The 21,275-nt window shown below is 34.7% G+C and overlaps 1 protein-coding gene across 2 annotated transcripts in view; it reads left to right on the forward strand.

Annotated features, from left to right (window-relative positions):
• ZRANB3 (zinc finger RANBP2-type containing 3) overlaps positions 1 to 21,275 on the forward strand; it is a 285,634-nt gene that overhangs the window by 175,440 nt on the left and 88,919 nt on the right. For both annotated transcript variants that reach the window (XM_039229949.1, XM_039229948.1), the window contains 2 exons: positions 1,768 to 1,999; positions 6,817 to 6,902. In XM_039229949.1, the coding sequence (XP_039085880.1) occupies positions 1,768 to 1,999; positions 6,817 to 6,902 (318 nt within the window). The remainder of the gene's footprint in view (positions 1 to 1,767; positions 2,000 to 6,816; positions 6,903 to 21,275) is intronic.

Below are 21,275 nucleotides of genomic sequence, written 5' to 3' on the forward strand. Positions count from 1 at the left end.
GAAAACAGTTTGAATGTCTCACAAAAATTAAAAATAAAACTACCACATGATCCAGTAATCACACAACTGGGTATTTACCCTAGGAATATGAAAACACTAACTCAAAAGGATATATGTATCTATGTTTATTGCAGCATTATTTACAATAGCCAAAATATGGAATCAGTCCATTGTCCATTGACGGATGGGATACTATTTAGCCATAACAAAAGAATGAAAGGCTGCTTGAGTGGCTCAGTCAGTTAAGCATCCAACACTTCATTTCGGCTCAGGTCATGATCTCATGGTTGTGAGACTGAGATATGCATCAGGTTCAGTGCAGAGCCTGCTTGCGATTCTGTCTCTCTGCCCCTCCCCTACTTGTGCTTGCTCACTCTCTATCTCTCATTCTCTCTCTTTCTCAAAATAAAGAAAGAAAACTTAAAAAAAATGAAATCTTGGCATTTGCACCAACCTAGGTATAGTTAGTATAACATTTAGTGAAATAAGCCAGTCAGAGAAACACAAATACCGTATCATCTCACTTGTATGTGGAAACAGATGAACAAAGGAGTAAAAAAAAGAGACAAACCACAAAACTGACTCTTAACTATAGAGAATGAACAGATGATTACCAGAATGGAGGCAGTTGGGGTGAGTGGGTAAAATAGGTAAAGAGGATTAAGAGTATACTTATCTTGATATGCACTAGGTGATACATGGAATTGTTGAATCACTATATTGTACACAACTGAATACAACTAATATAACACTGTATGTTAACTACATTGGAATTAAAATTTTTTAAATAAAAAAAATTTAAATGTAATTGTTGTAGTGTTGTGATATTTAGGAGCTCTGTCTTTTCTCTTAGAGAGTAGAGAACTGCAAAAGACTGTCCTGTATTTTTTCACTGGTGTTACAGAAATGCAAAAGTAATGTGTTTTATTGTTTGTTTGTTTTTTTCATTTATTTGTGAAACTATTTAATTCTACAACCTCATTGGGAGCATAGCAGTGTATATACAAAGATGAATAAGACATATTTCTTTGTCCTCATTAATTTTGCAAGATAGCAAGGGAGGTAAATACGTAAATGAATAATTTCATTATAGCATGGTAAATAATACTATAGATGTATGAATAGTACAGAAAATAAGAGATCTCTTTAGCCCTGTGTTTCTCTGCATAAAGTGGTACCCCTCTCCTTTCCCATACTTCATCCCCCCATGGCTGGGGAGTTTTTGTTGTCATGGTTTCAAGGACTCTGCTGGCCTTAGGGAGACAGTCTGGAATATGAAACGCCCTGCTATGCACTGGACAGCCCTTAAATACTAAGTATTGTCTTTAAAATTCCAGTAACACCTGGGTTGAAAAATACTGCTGTTTTCTTTCAAGCCTTTTTCAAGAAGGCTTGAAGGAAGATTCACCCAATATTTGAATCTCCATTTTATCCATAATTCTGGATGCCTGGGAGCAAATATTCTCAGAAAGTAATACCTTCTTCTAGTAAAATGTGGCTTGGTAGATGTCAGAATCCTCCAAAGACAATTTACCAAAGATTTGGTTTTGGTTAACCAAAATTTTAAATTTTGCATTCTTGCTTATCATATTTGAAAACTACAAAATCTTAAGAGAAATTGAGTTTCAGCAGTATAATACCATCCCTTTATTTTTCACCCTTTTTTCTTATTTCATCTGAATTTCTTCCCAAAGTTGTATTGTTTATGATAAATTGGTTACTGAAATATTTTTAAACTCCTTGGATTTTTTTTTTCTTTTTTTCTAGAAGAATATCGACAAGCAAAGTGACAGTTCTGGGTTATGGTCTTTTAGCCACAGATGCAGAGACTTTGATAAGTGCACTGAATAATCAGAATTTCCAGGTTGTTATAGTGGATGAATCACACTACATGAAGTCCAGGAATGCAACCCGCAGCAAGATTTTATTGCCAATAGTACAGACAGCCAAACGAGCCATTCTTCTTACAGGAACTCCAGCTTTGGGAAGGCCTGAAGAGGTATTAGAATCCTTATACTTTGGCTTTAAAAATATATATACCATTCACCTGTTTTGCAGTGTTTAATTTTAAATTAGTTGCTTCAAATGCTAGAAGAGTATTTTGGGAACTTCTAGATGGCCATTAATGATTAGATACATCTTTTACTATGAATGTTTTCTCTTTTTTTTTCCTTCTTTTTTTTAAATTTATTTTTAAAATTTACATCCAAGTTAGTTAGCATATAGTGCAACAATGATTTCAGGAGTAGATTCCTTAATGCCCCTTACTAAGTTGGCCCATCCCCTTCCCACAACCTCTCCAGTAACCCTCTGTTTGTTTTCCATATTTAAGAGTCTCTTATGTTTTGTCCTTTCCCTGTTTTTATATTATTTTTGCTTCCCTTCCCTTATGTTTATCTGTTCTTGTCTTAAAGTCCTCATATGAGTGAAGTCATACGATCTTGGTCTTTCTCTGATTGACTAATTTCACTTACCTTAATACCCTCTAGTCCCATCCGCGTAGTTGCAAATGGCAAGATTTGATTCTTTTTGATTGACGAGTAATACTCTGTTGTATGTATATATACGACATCTTTATCCATTCATCCATCAGTGGACATTTGGGCTCTTTCCATACTTTGGCTATTGTTGATAGTGCTGCTATAAACATTGGGGTGCATGTGCCCCTTCGAAACAGCATACCTGTATTCCTTGGATAAGTACCTAGTAGTGCAATTGCTGGATTATAGGATAGTTCTATTTTTAACTTTTTGAGGAAACTCCATACTGTTTTCCAGAGTGGCTGCACCAGTTCACATTCCCAGAGTGTTTTCTCTGTTTATATATGAGCCTGTTCTATACTTGTACATGTATATAAAAAATAGTTTTTACTTTTTGCATAAGGTTTTCATATTTAGTATAAAGTTGTAATATTCATCACATTTATTTTCTTATGGTTCTAATATGGTTTTAATCTTCACTTATCCAGCTTGTTTTACATTATAAGCTTCTTAGAATTGGATGTTATTCTATTTTATGTCTCTTGTATTGCATTACAGAAACTTCTTTCTATTTCTCTTTCACTACAGAAGCCATGGTTGGAAAGATATAGAGAAATTCGTACTTATGTTCAGATCAGATAGGGTAAATACTTAGAATGAAGGAATAAGGCATTTGTTTGATACTTCATTTAGCCTTACCACTCTTAGAGCCATTTAGAATATGGAGTGGGAAGAATAAATGATGAATGAAATTGTTATGAGTTTGTAAGGGTCACTGTAACCTAGAGAAGACCTTTCTATTAATGAACACTGAGTCATAAAAAAACAATGTGCTTTTTGTCTTGTGGTTATAAGAATTAAAGGAAATACTGGTTTGAAAGTATCTTGTTGTGTGTCCTGGCACATGGTAAACACTTAACATAAGTAGCCATTGTTATTATTTGATTAGTAAGCCAAGCCTGGGTGATAGTTCTTGATAAGGTGTATTATGTTAATTGATTTCAGATGTTAAACCAACCTTGCATTCTATGATAAATCTCACTTGACTATGTGTCATCCTTTTATTTGTTGCTGGATTCAGTTTGCTTTATTTTGTTGATGATTTCTGTGTGTTTATTCACGAGAGATATTGATCTATAGTTTTCCTATTATATCTTAAGTTTTGTTATCAAAGCAATATTGGTTTCATAGAATGAGTTGGGAAGTATTCTCTCCTTTTCTGATTTTTAGAGGAGTTTGTGAAATACTGGTATTACTTCATTTTTAAAAGTTTGGTAGAATTTAGTGGTGAAGCCATCATGGTTTGAGTTTTTCTTTGTGGATATTTTTTAAATTAATAACTCAGTCTCTTCACTGAATATATGTCTGTTTAGATTGTGTATTTCTTCTTGAGTCAGTTTGATACTTTGTGTCTTTCTAGGCTTTTTTCCATTTTATCTAAGTAATCTAATTTAGTAGTATACATTTGTTCATTGCATTCCCTTTCTTTTTGATGAGGTTGATAGTAATGTTCCCTCTTTTATTTCTGATTTTGTTAACTTGACTCTTCTTTTTCTTTTTTAATTTGGGTGGTCTAGCCAAAATTTTCTCAGTCTTTTCAAAAACCAGTACTTGGTTTCATTGATTTTTTTTTTTCTGTTGTTTTTCCATTCTCTGTCTTGTTTATTCCCATTCTAGTCTTTATTATGTATTCTTTCTGTTTTGTGTTTAGTTTACTTTTTCTTTCTCAGTGTGTTAAGGTAGAAAATTAGCTTATCGATTTGAGATTGTTCTTCTTTTTAACATAGATATACATAGCTATAAATTTTACTCCTTGGAAAACATGTTGGCAGTTACTTAGAAAGGTAAAAATATTTACCATGAGGCCTAGCAATTGCATTTTTAAATATATACACAAGAAAACTGAAAACACAAATTCACAAAAAATTGTATACATACAGATGTTCATGGTAGCATTATTTGTAGTATTGAGAAAGTAGTAAGAAGCCAGTGTCCATAACTGATGAATGGATAATGAAAATGCAGCTATAAAAAGGAATGAGGTACTAATACATTCTATAACATGGTTGAGCCTTGAAAGCATTATGCTAAGTGAATGAAGTCAGACACAGAGGCTACATACCGTATGATTCTATTTATGTGAAGTATTAGGAAAGGCAAATTAACAGAAATAGGAATCAGATTAGTGATTGCCAGGATTAGGGGAGAGGGAGAATAGTAAATGACTAGGAATGGGTATGGGGTTCCTTTGATAAAAATATTCCAGAATTAGATAGTGGTCACTGAGGCATTTTGTGAATATATGAAGAGCCAGTGGATTATACATTGTAAAAGTGTGAACAATGTAAGTGATACAGGAATTATTTCTCAGTGAAGGTGCTAATTGTATTTATTTTTATTTTTTGTTGGTTTTTTTTAATATAATTTATTGTCGGGTTGACTAACATACAGTGTATACAGTATGCTTTTGGTTGTGGAGTAGATTCCCTGAAGCCGCTAATTTTTTTTTTTAATGTTTATGTATTTTTGAGAGAGAGAAAGAGCATGAGCAGGGGAGGGGCAGAGAGACAGGGAGACACAGAATCTGAAGCAGGCACCAGGCTCTGAGCTGCCAGCACAGAGCCTGATGTGGGGCTTAAATCCATGAACCGTGAGACCACGACCTGAGTGGAAGTCAGATGCTTAACCGACTGAGCCACCTAGGCGCCCCTGAAGCCGCTAATTTTAAAAAGCATACTAAAATGACAGTGAGACATATGGGCAACCTATCAAAGTCATGAAAATGAAAAGATTTCATGATGTTATCAATGAGAATATAAATTGGGATGTTTTTTGCATTTTACAGCATAACACAGTAACATCCATCAAACTTTAAAAATCATATACCTTAAGCCCACCCCTTTCATTTCTAAAAATATATTCTACGGTCTTATGAATAGATAAATGATTGATGGATCTTGCAGATACATATACCTACACCTGTATATGTTTATATACACACACATACACATACAAAGACTTACATGAAGTTACTAACTTCTATAACTGTATAAAAGCTAGAAAAGGCCTATATGTCTATGACCAGGAGACTGTTTAAATATTTTACAGTATTTCTATGTAGTAATGGGTGTTATGAGCCTTTAAACAATGCTTTAATATAGTAATACTCAGTTAATTTTTAAAACTAAGTACAAATAGATGTATGTGTACTTTAATGAGGTCTAAGACATGTTTTAGGAGACAACATTCTAGTTGTATATGTATAATATGATCATCTTCATGTGAATAAAAGAGAATATATGGTAAAACCTTGGTTTGTCAGCATAATTCATTCCAGAAACATGTTTGTCATCCAAAGCACTTGTATATCAAAGTGAATTTTCCCATAAAAAAGAATGGAAACTCAGATGATTTGTTCCACAACCCAAGAATATTGATATAAAATGATTACAATACTGTAATATAACACAAAATAATTTTAACATACAAAATATCAAGAAAAATAAACAAATGATCTTATACTTACCTTTGAAAACCTTTATGCCTGGTGTAAGGGAGACAAGAGACAAGGGTTATTGTGTAGGATGACTTTCATTATCACTAATGAATGTTACTACAGTATTGTCATATACTCTATTTAATATAACTGGCAGTAAAGCAGCAGAGAAAAGGGTCTATATCTGCAGGCAGCATGACCTAGAAGGAAGCAAAGTATTCCTAAGCTTAGTCTCTTATGGAAAAGCAAAGGATTGTCTGTAGGGTGCTTTGAAATGACAAAAACAAACAAACAAAAAAAAAAAAAACCACTAGTGCTAGTTGTGGGCACCTTCCAAGTGTTGTGAGAAATCACTGATTTTTTCCAAACACCACAGCTTGAGACCAAGCATCCTAACATGGGAGATGATCATCCACACTCTCTCAGAGAGAGAGAGAGAGAGAAGAGAGTGTGAAGAACCATTGGATCATTTGTGATCATGTGACGTGCAGCATGACATACTACTTGTATTGCAAGAAATTGCTCATTTATCAAATTAAAATTAATTAGAAATGTTTGCTCATCTTGCAGAACACTCGCAAAACAAGTTACTCACAATCCGAGGTTTTACTGTAGACATATCCTTATGTGGGCATAAAGACTCTGCAACTGTATATTAGAGAAAAGGATAGCAGTTATCCCTGAAGAATAGGATGGCAGAGGTGGGAGGATGAAGGGGAAGGAGGCTTGAGAAAGAAGAGGTAGATTTTATTTTTTATTATTTTATTAACTAGACTTATCATAGTAGTAATATTTACTTCAAAATGTTGCAACATATTGAGAACACTTGTATTGTTACAGCTTTTCATGCAGATTGAAGCTCTCTTTCCACAAAAATTTGGAACATGGACCGAGTATGCCAAAAGATACTGTAATGCCCATATGAGGTATGACAAACTACTTTCTATTAATTTTAATCCTCACATATTTATGGTGAACATTAAGCTTTTATTAGCCATTTTTTATTCCAGTGTTTTTCAAACTTTTGGTGATTATGGAATAATTTCTTTAAGTAAAATCTTGTGTGGAGGGTCTATGTATAAAATAAAAGAAGTAGGTAATGGCAGTTTTTTAATTTTTTACCTTCCATGTATTTTATTTTTGAAACTGTTTATTTGTATTGACTGGATAAGTGTACACAATGTACAGAAGTAAAAAATAAGTTTCCATTCCCTCATGTCCCAGCCAAGCATTTCCCTTCCCAGGTAACCATTGTTGCCAGTTTATTGTGTATCCTTCTGGAGATAATCCATGCCTAAAAAAGTACATAGGATTATGTATGTATAATGTTGTTTTCTGTCATTTCCATATATGTATATATAGTAGGATATATAGTATATATAGTATACACATTGTTCTGCTGTCTTCACCTAGTATGTGTTAGAGAGCTTTCCATATCAGTTCTTAAAAAAAGCTTTGACATTCTTTTTGTTTTGTTTTGTTTTCTAAAAAAATTTATTTGTTTTTGTGTGAGAGAGAGAGACGGCATGTGAGTGGGGGAGGGACAGAGTGAGAAGGAGACACAGAACAGAAGCAGGCTCCAGGCTCTGAGCTGTCAGCACAGAGCCCAATGTGGGGCTCGAAACCATGAGATATGAGATTATGACCTGAGCTGACACTGGCCGCTTAACTGACTGAGCTACCCAGGTGCCCCTCTTTTTGTTTTTAAACTCTTCATGTATTCATCACTGTTTGCATGCACTATAATTATTTAGTCTACTATTAATAGTCCTTTGTGTTACATAGCTGTTGCAGAAAATACAGCAGTGAATAATACCCTTGCACATTTTGAGAGGTAGTACATTGTATTGGCAAAGTGGAGGCAAAACTAGAAGTAGACTGCCTGTCTTTTATATTCATATCCAGTACTTACCATGTTTCATTTTACAAAAGTAACTTTATAAGGAGCTTGAACAGTGAGTGGCATGTAGTGAGCACTCAATAATTATACGCTGTTTTAATATTTCATGTCACATACATAGCAATAAGTCTGCAAGATAAATTTATAGAGGAAGAATTGATGGTACAATGTATTTGTATATTTTTTAGATTTTTACAAAGTATGCTCCCCCATAGTTATACCAATTTATATTCCCACCAGCAGTAAAATTGTCTCTTTCCCCACACCTTGCCACCAAGGTGGCAAATTTATATTTTTTATATTTATATTTTTCAAATATAAATCATTTCATTTTGCCAATGAAATGGTTCTAATGGCAGTTGTTATACACATTTGTCTTCTCGTGTTATTAAATGCAGTTGATCATTTTTTCATACACATAAGAGTCATTTGTATTTATTTCCTTATTGTTGTGTGTTTATGTTCTTTACCTTTTATTCTACTAAACTTACTGGCTATTTTTTTCTTTCTGATATACTGGTAATGTTTATATATTAGAGAAATCAGCTCTTTGTGATATGAGTCCATTAGTCCCGTACATTTTTTCTGCATATGTGAGTGTTTGTATATGTGTGTTTTCCTTTGTCTACAAGTTTTTAAAATAACCCTATGTAGTCATGGTGTTTTGATGCTTTTTAAAGGGCTATAGAGAACAGAGATAGAAAGAGTCCTTCCAAACTGTTTGAAAAAGTCAGTTGAACACTGATACTATCACACAATATCATACACACCCACACACACACACACACACACACACACAGACCTTTCTTTACTTAAGATTATAAATGTAGAAACCTTCAATATTAGTATAAACCAGAAACTTATTAAAATACCTATTACATTAGTCATATGTATATGGGATTCATATCAGCAAGTATAGTTTAATATTAGAAAATGTATTAATATAGTCATGTTAATAATGAAAAGGAAAAACTTCATTATGCGTCTGCATATGTGCTGAGATGTAACTTGATAAAATTCAGAATACATCATTGATTATAGTAATTAATAATTTTTTAATTATTGGAGTATAGTTGACATACAATGATATATTAATTTTAGTCATACAGCATAGTAATTTGACAATTCTGTACAGTGTTCACCACAGTAGATGTAGTCGCTGTCATCATACAATATTATTACAATATTATGACTATATTCCCTATACTGTACTTTTCATCTCCATGTCTTATTCTGTAACTGGAAGATTGTACCTCTTAATCCCCTTCACTTGTTTCACCCATGTCCCCACCCACTTCCCCTCTGCAACTACCAGTCTATTCCCTGTATTTAAGAATATGCTTTGTCCCTGTGTTTGTTCATTTGTTTTGTTTTTTAGATTCCACATATAAGTTAAACCATATGGTATTTGTCTTTGTCTGTATGACTTATTTCACTTAGCATAATACCCTTTAGGTTAACCTGTGTTGGCATAAATGGCAAATACCATTCCCTTTTATGACTGATGATTATTTTTTGTATTTATATACCACATCTTCTTTATTCATCTATCAGTGGACACTTGGGTTGCTTTCAATTTGGCTATTGTAAATAATGCTGCTATAATCATAGGGGTACATATATCTTTTGAATTAGTGTTTTTGTTTTCTTTGGGTAAATACCCAGTAGTGGAATTACTGTATCATATGGTATTTCTCTTTTCAATTTCTTTAGGAACCTCCATATTGCTATCCATAGTGGTTGCACCATGTTACATTCCCAATAACAATGAACAAGGGATTCCTTTTCTCTACATCCTTGCCAACACTTACTGCTTTTGCTACTAGCCATTCTGATTGGGTTATATTTAGAGGAAGCTGCAAGTACAAATGCGATTTGGAGAATCATACAAATATGATTTGGAGAATTGCATTTCCCTGATGATTAGCAGCGTTAATTAAGCATCTTTTCATCTGGCTATTAGCCATCTGTATGTCTTCTTTGGGAAAACGTCTATTCAGATCCTTCACCCATTTTTTAATCAGATTGTTTGCTTTTTCAGTGTTGAATTTTGTAAGTCCTTTCTATGTTTTGTTTATTAACTCCTTATCAGATATATCATTTGCAAATGTCATTCTCCATTCACTCGGTTGTCTTTTTGTTTTGTTAATGGTTTCCTTTGCTTTCCAAAAGCTTTTTATTTTGGTGTAGTCCCAATAGTTCATTTTTGCTTTTTTTTCCCCCTTGCCTGAGGAGTCACATCTATAAATACATTGCTAAGGGTGATGTCTAAGAGCTTACTGTTTATGTTTTCTTCTAGGAGTTGTATGGTTTCTGGTCTCACATTTAGATCTTTAATCCATTTTGATTTTTTTTTTTTTTTTTGTATATGGTATAAGGGAGTGGTCCACTTGCTTTTTTTTTTTTTTTTTTTTGCTTGTAGCTGTCCAGTTTTCACAATACTATATATTGAAAAGACTGTCCTTAGCCCTATCATATATTCTTACCCCCATTGTTGTCAACTAATTGACTGTATAAGTGTAGGTTTATTTCTGGCCTCTCTACCTTGTTCCATTAATTTATACCCAGTGGTATAGCCACTGCTATACCCTTTGAATACTATATCTTTGTACTGTATCTTGAAATTTGGTATTTTTAGACCTCTAACTTTGTTCTTTTTTCTCAAGATTCCTTTTGCTATTTGAGGTCCTTTGTGGTTCCATATGAATTTCAAGATTATTCTAGTCCTATGATGAGAATATGTCATCATGTCTTTCTATACATAAATAATGATAAATAATTTTAAGATATAATTCCAAATAGACATGATGCTACATATTGTTAGGAAGCTCTTAGTCACAATTATTGCAGACTATAAATGCCAAAAGTTTGCTTACATAAAACAAACATATTAATTGGATTTATTTTTAGGGGACTAGGAAATCTTAAAGAGCACTTCATCTTTTCTGATTAGGATTTGTCATATGAGAACAGAAGTGTATAACTGTCCCTTTCTTGATTGGTAATATATACGCTGTGTCAAAGAAAAATTTATATTTTGGAAATGCTTTATGATTGGGGAGATTTTGTTCTATTTCCATTTACTAGAGAAGACCACTTCAAGTTCATTATTATGTTTCTCAAAAGACATTTTCTTCCAGATATCATTTCAAACATTTTATGTTATTCTTTACTTCTTTACCTTGAAACCAGTATGGTAACATAAGCTCTGATTCAGATCAAGGCACTTCCTGGCATTTTAAGTTAGTTTGGAATGCTAAATTTTTTCCATTATGTTTCGATTTCATGAAGATGTCATTTTCACACTATAATTGTGCAGAAAGCACATTATGGTTAGATATTCAGTTCTAGACCCATATTTTGTATTTGAAATATCATGGCTATATTCAAATTAAGTTAAATGAAGCTTGAGCAAAAATATATCTTAATCTTTATAAAGTTTATTAGATATATATGGGATCACAAGCAAGTATACTAATGCAAATGTGGTGCCTAGAACTAGATGAGTTCTATACCTAGATGAGAAGTCTAGGTATAGAACTACCTACCTGGTTTGAGTTGAGAGACACAGAGAAAGTATTAAGCAACCAGAACATTCCTTATGTGCAATCCCTTACGTCATTCACTGTGCTGCATTATAGTTAGAGGAAGCTATAAATGCTAACATGAGTTGGATAGGCAGCACATTCTCTTGTCAATCATTAGCACATTAGAGCTAGGAAAGACTTTTTTAACACATCACCCAGTTGCACTCTGTTACTTTCTAGGCACCTGGCAACATTAAATGGCTTGCCCTGTATCTGACTTCATCTTGCTTTTTTTTTTTTTTCCCCCACTTTTCCTGGCAGTAAGAAAGACCTCAGGAATGGCAACTTTAATAAATGTTCTTTTCCACGGAAAAAGAGGACACATATATAACCCGGCGAAGCATTCTCTTATCAGTAGCCACCTTCAAAAGGCACACTATGGGAAGACAAATTTGTCCTCCCTGATGTCATGCTTAAAGGTTAAGAATATCTGAACATATTTTATGAAAATCTATCAAATCTTCTAAACTTTCATTACTGCTGATATCTGGTGCCATTTGTACCTCTTAGGAGAAATAGTTGTCTAAATTTTTATAAGAGGGGAAATGCTGGATGTCAGTACATAATAAAGGTAGTTGTAGTCATTTTCCAAAAGTGTTAATTAATAGGTCTTGTCAGCTTCGAGAAATGTCTCTTATGGAATTGCACTGTATTTTTTCCTCAGCACTGCCACATTTAATGTTCTTATCTATGAGCTAAATAGAGGTCCGGTCTATTCCATTTGCAAATGACTCATATATAAGAGAAATGGTGAATATACTGGATGGCAGAGATAAGTTTGAAAAATAAGTAGATAAAAATTAATAGGATAAATCTTGCACTTATGCTTAGAAAGTCTGCTTTGTGTGGAAGGGATTTGAGAAATCTTCACCTATTATCACTAGTTTAGTTCAAAAAGACTTCTGGTTTTCAAAAACCCTAGGCTAAGCTGAAGTCACCTGTCTGTCATCACTGGTTAAAATAAGGTAATAGTGGGGGCGCCTGGGTGGCTTAGTCGGTTAAGTGTCCGACTTTTGCTTAGGTCATGATCTCGCGGTTCGTGGGTTCGAGCCCCGCGTCGGGCTCTGTGCTGACTGCCAGCTCAGAGCCTGGATCCTGTTTCAGTCTGTGACTCCCTCTCTGTCTGACCCTCCCCTGCTCACGCTGTCTCTCTCTCTCTCCTAGAAATAAATAAAACATTTAAAAAAAAAATAAGGTAATACTGAAACATATTATTCAGATTAACATTCCAAGTAAGGATGGTTCTACTCCACTCATTGATTAGACTACATCTGGAGTATGTTTAATTTTGAATTAATCCATTAAAAAAATATTTATGGGCTATCTGTTATTTGCCATGCATGTGTTAGGCATCAGATATGCATTAGAGAAAAAGACCTACGTGGTTCCAACCTTCACTGAAGTCACAAGTCAAGCAAATACTAACCAGATAATAACAGTTGTAATGAGTGTCATAAAAGTGAAGTAAAGGATATTATGGGAGAGTTTAACAGATTGAACATTCACGTCACAAAAGACAGAAAGGACATCCTGTAAGTCAGTGATATTTATTTGCATTTCAGGAAGAGGAATTTTATGTGCTAAGTCTGAGAGCAAGAGCAACTGCTAGGCCTTTGAGGAACTAAAAGTAGTCCAGATCATATGCATATTCTTGAGCTAATAGAATAGTCTCAAGACGGAATGGAGTTAGTTACAGGTCATATTATACGGGATCTTCTTCATCAGAATAACAGTAACAAGCACTGGAAGATGTTTTATGTTTTTTAGTTATTAGTATTGCAGGAGATTTTTATCACAGTGAAATATACATAAGAAAACTTAGCATTTTAACCATTTTTAAGGTTTTTTTAAAATTTTTTTTGATGTTTATTTATTTTTGAGAGAGACAGAGACACAGAGTGTGAGCAGGGGAGGGGCAGAAAGAGAGGGAAACACAGAATCTGAGGCAGGCTCCAGGTTCTGAGCTGTTAGCAAGAAGCCTGATAGGGGGCTCGAACTCCTCACAGCTCATGACTCACAGTTCGTGAGGTCATGACCTGAGCTGAAGTCAGATGCCTAACTGACTGAGCCACCCAGGCACTCCTCAGTTTTAAGTTTATAGTTCAGTTATATTAAGTACATTCATTTTGTTGTGCATACATCACCATCATCCATCTTCAGAACATTAAACACTAACTCCCCATTCCCCCTGGTCCCTAGCACCCTCATTGTGGGGTTTTAAAGCATGAAAGGCACATACATGACTAGATGTACCACACTTTCACATTGTTCAAACTAATAAATCTATATAAGAGTGTGTACTTTGAAAAATATCATTTCGCTGCTCACCTTTTTTCTGGAAACTATATGTAGTTTTTAGTTTTCTAACATAAATTGTGTGCATTTGCAAGCAAATTCATATTTTTTAAGTTTATTTATTTTAAGGGAGGGAGGGGCAGAGAGAAAGAATCCCCAGCAGGCTCTGCACTGTCAGCACAGAGCCTGATATTCGACTTGAACCCAGAAACCTCAAGATTATGACCTGAAGTCAAATGCTCAACCGACTGAGCCACCCAGGCACCTCAATAAATTGATATTTTTTACACAGATGCTGCATAGTATAAACATCCACAGTGTTTTCTATTTTGTCCTTATGCACCTAAGCAGAGGTTCACTTACTTGTCCTTTTTTTTTTTTTTTGTATGTATGAATAACTTCATCCTTTTTTATGGCTACATGACATATTGAGAATATCCATAGATTCTGGGGTGGCAAGAAATTGATGAGTTTTATTTTCTTTGAAATGGGAAAAACAGTTATGTGTTTAGAGAAATGGAAAAGTAGAGGGGTGAATGTTTGATGAGTGACCACACAGTGTGAAATATTGCTGAAAGGGAAGTGAGATAATGAGATTAGTGTAGCAGAAATCACAGCAGCATACTGGTATCCACTTGAGAACAGTTGTAGATTTGTTGTGGAACCGGTACTCTCGCAAAGGTACAGTTTCCCCCAGCAACACCCAATCTATCCAAGATTTTTTTTTTTAATCACCTTGTGATGCGTGAACTGTGGGGCAAGGAAATTATGCAATATTAATGAGACCAAAGGTAATGTATGGACTGGGAAATCCATACAGGGTGAGGAAGGACATGAAGATAGGAAGGATGTTGTGAATATAGTGAAAGTAGAGTGGTCAGTTGACAGAAAGGTCCTGATGAGATAGTGAAAATACAGGGGATATAAGTGAACAACTGGACTAGAAGGTGGGGCAGTACAAAGTAGAATGTCTGCATTTTCTTGTCTGATCTCGGAAGCTAAGCAGGGTCAGGCCTGGTTAGTACTTGAATGGGAGAATGTCTGCATTTACCAGGTAGAGCTGGAATGGTTGGAGCAGAATTTTAGAAGCGTCATTGGAGATAAGGAACATGAGCAACTGAGAGGGAACTAAAAGTCATATTGTAGGAAGTATGTTAACAAATGAAAACATAGCTGGGACAGGGTGACCAGAATAGTGAGAGTATTTCATACTCATCTCTACAAATGCCTATGTTATTGATTGCCTACTATATTTAAGACATTATTTCAGACCTGCCGGCAATACAAAGATGAATAAGACATAGTGCTTGATCTTATGAAGCCTATAGGAATTTGAAAAAGAGAAGGCTTAAGGGGAACAAGTGTTTAAATATTTAAAGATCTGTCATGTTTTAAAGGAATTAGACTTTTGTCTTTGTGGCCTCAGGGGGCAAAACTATTATCAAGAAATGAAACTTAATATGGAAGTAGATTTTGGCTTAATATGAGAAAGAACTTATAAAATATACATATATATGACCAAAAAATTCGTATAACACCATATAATAAAACTAGAAAGAAAAAAATTCCAAGTATACTAACAAGTACATTGTTTTCATTTTTCTTTATAGCCTACATATAATGCTATCATCTGCTAATTTCACTTAGCATCACGTTACCCATGCTTTAATCTTGTCTTTAAGTTGTTTCATTTTCCTTTATTTTTACTAATTTAAAGATTGGGTATTGCTTTGGAAAAATGATTATTGTAACGAATCAAACAAGAAACATTTTGTTAAAGAAGGTAAAAATTAAACACTCACTATGTAGAAATAACCATTACTAAGTGTGTTTTGATGACTTTCTCTTTAGATAACTTCTCTGCTTAGGTCAATAAGAGGGTAGAGGCAGAGACCGAGAGAAGGAGAGAGAGAGAGAGAGAGAGAGAGGAGATGGATAGGTAGGCAATTTTATATAAATAGGGCCATATTATATATACTCTTCTGTACTATGATTTTTTATTGAACATTATTTTTAGAATATTTTTCAATATCAATAACTAAAATATATCATTTTCATTAACTGCATATTACATTGTATATATAAGACATATATTTTAGATATATTAGCTTTAATTCTTTCAACAGTTTTATTAAGAATGATGATACTATGTCTATTCAATAGATGAGTAAACTGAGATTTGGAAGAAGTCCCTTGTCCAAATCACAAAACTAAAAAGTGAAAGAGCAGTAATTTAAACACCCTTGTCACCATTTTTCTTCCACTCCCTTTCCAGAGTTTGAATTATCTGGTAATTCAGTATCCATGTCTATATGATTCACTATGGGCTAAATAAATTAAATATTGTTCTCTACAAGATTAAGTAGTAGAGGGGCACCTGGGTGGCTCAGTTGATTAAGCATCCAACTTCAACTCAGGTCATGATCTCACGGTTCGTGGGTTCAAGCCCACATCAGGCTCTAGGCTGACAGCTCAGAGCCTAGAGCCTGCTTCAGATTCTGTGTCTCCCTCTCTTTCTGCCCTTCCCCTGTCCGTGTTCTGTCTCTCTCTCTCCCTCTCAAAAATAAAATAAACATTCAAAAAAAAAAAAAATTAAGTAGTAGACTTTTTCTTTCTTGGTTAATTTTTATAATTACTTTCTTTTTTCCATCTTTTGTTTTTCAATAAAACCATCATAATTTGTATTCAAAGATTCCAACAGATCTGTGAACTTCCAAAATGTCATACAAGCACATAAAATAATCTTTTTTATTTTTTTCATATTCCTGGAGATCCCCTTCCCACAGACAGACCTCTGTTTTGCTCTAATTTCAACTGCTTTCTCTTTGGACACGGTGCATACCTATCATTCTGAATTTTTTTTTGCCATTCTGCTCTATTGCATTTTTGAATTCCTGATTCCCCAACTTTAGTTTTTTCCCTTATTTTCTCATCTTATTTTTAATATCTTATTATGGAAAAAATTCAGTATATACAAAAGTAGACAATAGTATAATGAATCCCCATGTACTCTTCATTAGCTTCAACATTTAACTCATAGCCACTATTGTTCTAGACTATACAAGCATGCCTCATTTAATTGTGCTTTGCTTTATTGTGCTTCACAGATAGTGTATTTTTTATGAATTGAAGATTTGGGGCAACCTTATGTCACCTAAATGTATAAGTGCCATTTTTTAAACAGCATTTGCTCACTTAATGCCACATTAATTAATGTCACATTAATGTCACAAAATGTGTCACATTTTGTTAATTCCTGCAGTATTTTAAAGTGTTTTGTTATAATTATATCTGATTATGGTGATCTTTGATCAGAGATCCTTGATGTTACTATCATAATTGTTTTGGGGTGCCACAGACCATACCATAGAAGATAGCAAACTTAATTGATAAATATTGTGTCTATTCTATGACACCAACTGGCTGTGCCCACATCTTTCTCCATCTCCTGGGGCCTCTCTATTCCCTGAAACACAACAACATTGAAACTAGGCCAGTTAACAACCCTAATATGGCCTCTAAATGTTCATGTGAAAGGAATTTCCTGTTTTGGGATGCTTATTGCTGCTGAGGTTTTTTGGGTTTATTTTTGTTTGTTTTGACTTTTCTTCTGTTTGCTACATTGTATGTTTACTCTGAATTTCTTTTCAGTTTGTTTGCATCTTTGTTGTACATGTTGGATGCTTTCTTCAATGCCTGTTGATATTTGAATGTCCATTCATATTTAAGATTGAAAATGTAAAAAGTTAGGGCACCTGGGTGGCTCAGCTAAGTGACGGACTCTTGATTTCAGGTCAGGTCATGATCTCAGCGTTTCTGATATTGAGCCCCACGTTGGGATCTGCGCTGACAGCATGGAGCCTGCTTGGGATTCTTTCTCTCTCTCTTTCCCTCTCTCTCCCCCTCCCCCACTCATGCACATGTGCATGCACCCACTCCCTCTCTCAAAATAAAAAACATTAAAAAAAAGAAAACATAAAAAGTTAACTAGTTGATTAGAAGAGCTTTTTGACTAGAAAAGTATGAGATTTTCACTGGGAAATCCCCAAACATTAATATGTAGACATTGTCTTTCTGTGACCTTTTAAACTTTAAAAAAAACTTTTTCATGTTTATTCAGTTTTGAGATAGAGAGAACGAAAGAGTGGGGGGGGGGGGCGGCAGAAAGAGAGGGAGACAAAGAATCCCAAGCAGGCTTCAGACTCTGAGCTGTCAGCACAGAGCATGACCCGAGCTGAATTTGGACACTTACGTAACTAAGCCACCCAGGTGCCCCATGACCTTTTAAACTTCTTAAGGGAAAAAGGTATACTCCACTCTTCTGCTGTTTGTGGAGGTTTAAACCTAGCTACCATCTTTGTGGCATAAACAAGGGAAGCCGAATAATATTCTCAACCCTCAGTATGTATGTAGACTTTATCTCAGTCTGTCTTGTTTTTTTTTTTTTTTTAATGTTTTATTTATTTCTGAGAGAGAGACAGCATGAGCAGGGGAAGGTCAGAGAGAGAGAAAGACACAGAATCTGAAGCAGGCTCCAGTCTCTGAGCTAGCTGTCAGCACAGAGCCCGAGGCGGGGCTCGAACCCACAAACCATGAGATCATGACCTGAGCTGAAGTTGGACACTTAACCGACTGAGCCGCCCAGGTGCCCCTGTCTTGTTTTCATATGGCACCTCTCCCCCGCTTCTACTATTACTGGTTTTTTAGGTTTGAACTCTGACTCAGGTTCTTTATACAATAAAACTGTGGCCTTGGGAGTTGGTATGAGAATGACTAGAGAATCTGGACATTTAAGCATTCCTTATACAGACTTTCAGCCATTGTTCTGGTTTTAGCTACCATGTCATACTTCCAACTCCTAAAGTATCTGATGCTTTTAATTGTGGACAGCCTTCTTTAAGTTGTTAGTATTTTATGTTCTCAGTCTTGTTAGTATCTTCATCTATTTTTCTACTTCTAGAATATGTTCACATTGTTGGCTGTTGTGGTTTGGGTTTTTTGGCTTTCCTTTTGTGTTGTTGGCATTATCTTTGCCCTGGTGAGTTAACATATTCATACTGTTTTGTACTCATTTTGATTGAGGATAAATGTATGTGTTCACTCACCATGTTTGAACCAGAACATCTCCTCTACTTGCTTTCTCTTTTCCAAAAATTGTTTGAAATTCCTTAATCCATTATTTTCTTTTCTCTCATTTTCTTTGATCTTACTGTATAATAACTTTTAAATTCCTTTCTTCTCATGTTAGAAGGTTTTCCATAGAAAGAACTGATAAATATAATTAATTTGCCAAACTTAATTATATGTCCCTCTGCAAACTCCAGTTATCGCTTTAGTTTTTGCTTTCTCATGTATTTTTATTCTCAAAACCTGTGGGGTGTGGGTGCCTGGGTGGCTAAGTCTGTGAAGCAACCAAAGGTTGATTTTAGCTCAGGTCATGATCTCAGGTTTCATGAGTTTGAGTCCCCACATTGGGGTCAGTGCTGACAGTGAGGATCCTGCTTGGGATTTTCTTTCTTTCTCTCCCTCTCTCCCTCTCTCTCTCTCTCTCTCTCTTTCTCTCAGACCTTCCTTCCCTTCAAAATAGATAAGTCACCTTTGGATTAAAAGGGAAAAAAAGACCTGAAAAAAGAACTGTGGGGATGTATTCATTATTTATGTCTTCATGAATTCATAAACTACTTATTGTATGTCAGGCATTATACTAGGTGCCAGGAATACAAAGACACGGTCCTTGCCATTAAAAAGCTTACACTTAAGATGGGGCTCCTGGTTGGCTTAGTTGGTTAAGCATCCAAATTCTGCTCAGGTCATGATCTTACGGCTTGTGAGTTTGATCCCCACCATCGGGCTCTGTGCTAACTGTTTGCAGCCTGGAGCCTGCTTTGGATTCTGTATCTCCCTCTCTCTGCCCCTCTCCTGTTCTTCCCCACTTTCTTAAAAATAAAAAAATAAATAAATAAAAATAAAGAAGCTTATACTAGAATATTCACAATTCTAACTTAGGTATGCATAAGAGCTGCGAAGGCATATTACAACTTTGAGATATTTCATGAAGTAATACATTTTCATAGACCCAGATAGATTTTTGATTTGCTCCCAATTGTACCTAAATAATGAGAAAAGTAGTTCTTGGATTCATATGTTGGCTTATCTCTGTAACTGAGTTATAGGTATACATGGTTTAGGTGAGTAGTTTGCCTCAGGTAAGTCAGCTTCTCTTGGTCCTGACTACTATTTGGTAATTCAGATACATCTTAATATATGGTCTGCTATAGAAACATAAGATATGATTTCCATTCTGTGAATTTCTTACACACATTTGAGCTTCTTTTTACTAAAATGGTTCCTAGTGCTTCAGAATCTGCTGTTTTACAGAGCTCCAAGAACTCTACTAACAGAAGATGAGTATACTCCTGAGAAGCCATCTGTCCCATGCATATGGCTCACTGCATCTGAATTCTTATATTCTCTTAATGAAACAGCAACTTCTTATTTTTCCTATAGTTTGAAGTTGAGAGCACTCAGGTGTCCAGTTACACTGATGAACATGTACTATCTTCTGAGCAGTGTATTATGTCTCAGGACACTGGAGTTCCCCAAGTTTTTTTTTTTTCATCAAAAGTCAGTTCATTGAATGAGAAACATCCCCATAACCAACTGTCTGACTAGAAATAAATTCTCCTTATCTTCATGAAGCATTTTCCATATGTATCACCCCATCAACTGATGATGATTAGGGTGGAGAAAAATTATAATTTGATGATTCCTTTTATCTGCAGTTTGATTACTTACTTTGTAATACACATTCTGCTCTTCTTGTAACGATCCTTTACTGAGTTTCAGAGCAACATAATATTACAAGACTTGTGGGACAAGTTTATGTTCTGTTTATCTGGTCTGTTACTCTTTATCAACTCTATAATTACTGTTAGTCATTGTCTCTTTATACTCTGAATATTTCCGGTTTTTTAGTCTATATTCCTATAATAGATCTCCATTCTACTTTCTTTTTCTGGTGTGTTTCTATTAGATTGGTTCCTCTTTCTAATCTGTATATTCTTCTTAGTTGACACAGCCAGAATTACACATTGGATTACACTTATGGTATGTCATTATTTCATGTAAGAATGGAGTTTTCTAAATTTGCCCCATTTCTATCATTTGTCAAAATTGTTAGTTGTTAAATGCTCATATATTGTAGTGGAAAAGCAAAATGCTGTAACTGTCTTTATAAACAGTTAGGCTGGGTGTGTTTTTTTTTTTTTAATAAACGTAAACATATAAAAATTTCAAAATATTAAAGAAAGAATAAAAGAAGATCCAAATAAATGAAGAAGAATACCATGTTCATGGACTAGAAGAGCCAGTTGTTGTATTGATTCAATGCAAATAATCAAATTTCCATAAGGATTTTTCTAGAAATTTGCATTTTAAATGTAAAATCCATTTGCAAAGGCAAAGGATAACCAACACATCTTTGAAAAAGAACAAAGTTGGGAAACTCACACTAGTTT

The sequence above is a fragment of the Hyaena hyaena genome, unplaced genomic scaffold, assembly GCF_003009895.1.
Source record: "Hyaena hyaena isolate Hyena2069 unplaced genomic scaffold, ASM300989v1 scaffold_41, whole genome shotgun sequence".
Classification (NCBI taxonomy): domain Eukaryota; kingdom Metazoa; phylum Chordata; class Mammalia; order Carnivora; family Hyaenidae; genus Hyaena; species Hyaena hyaena.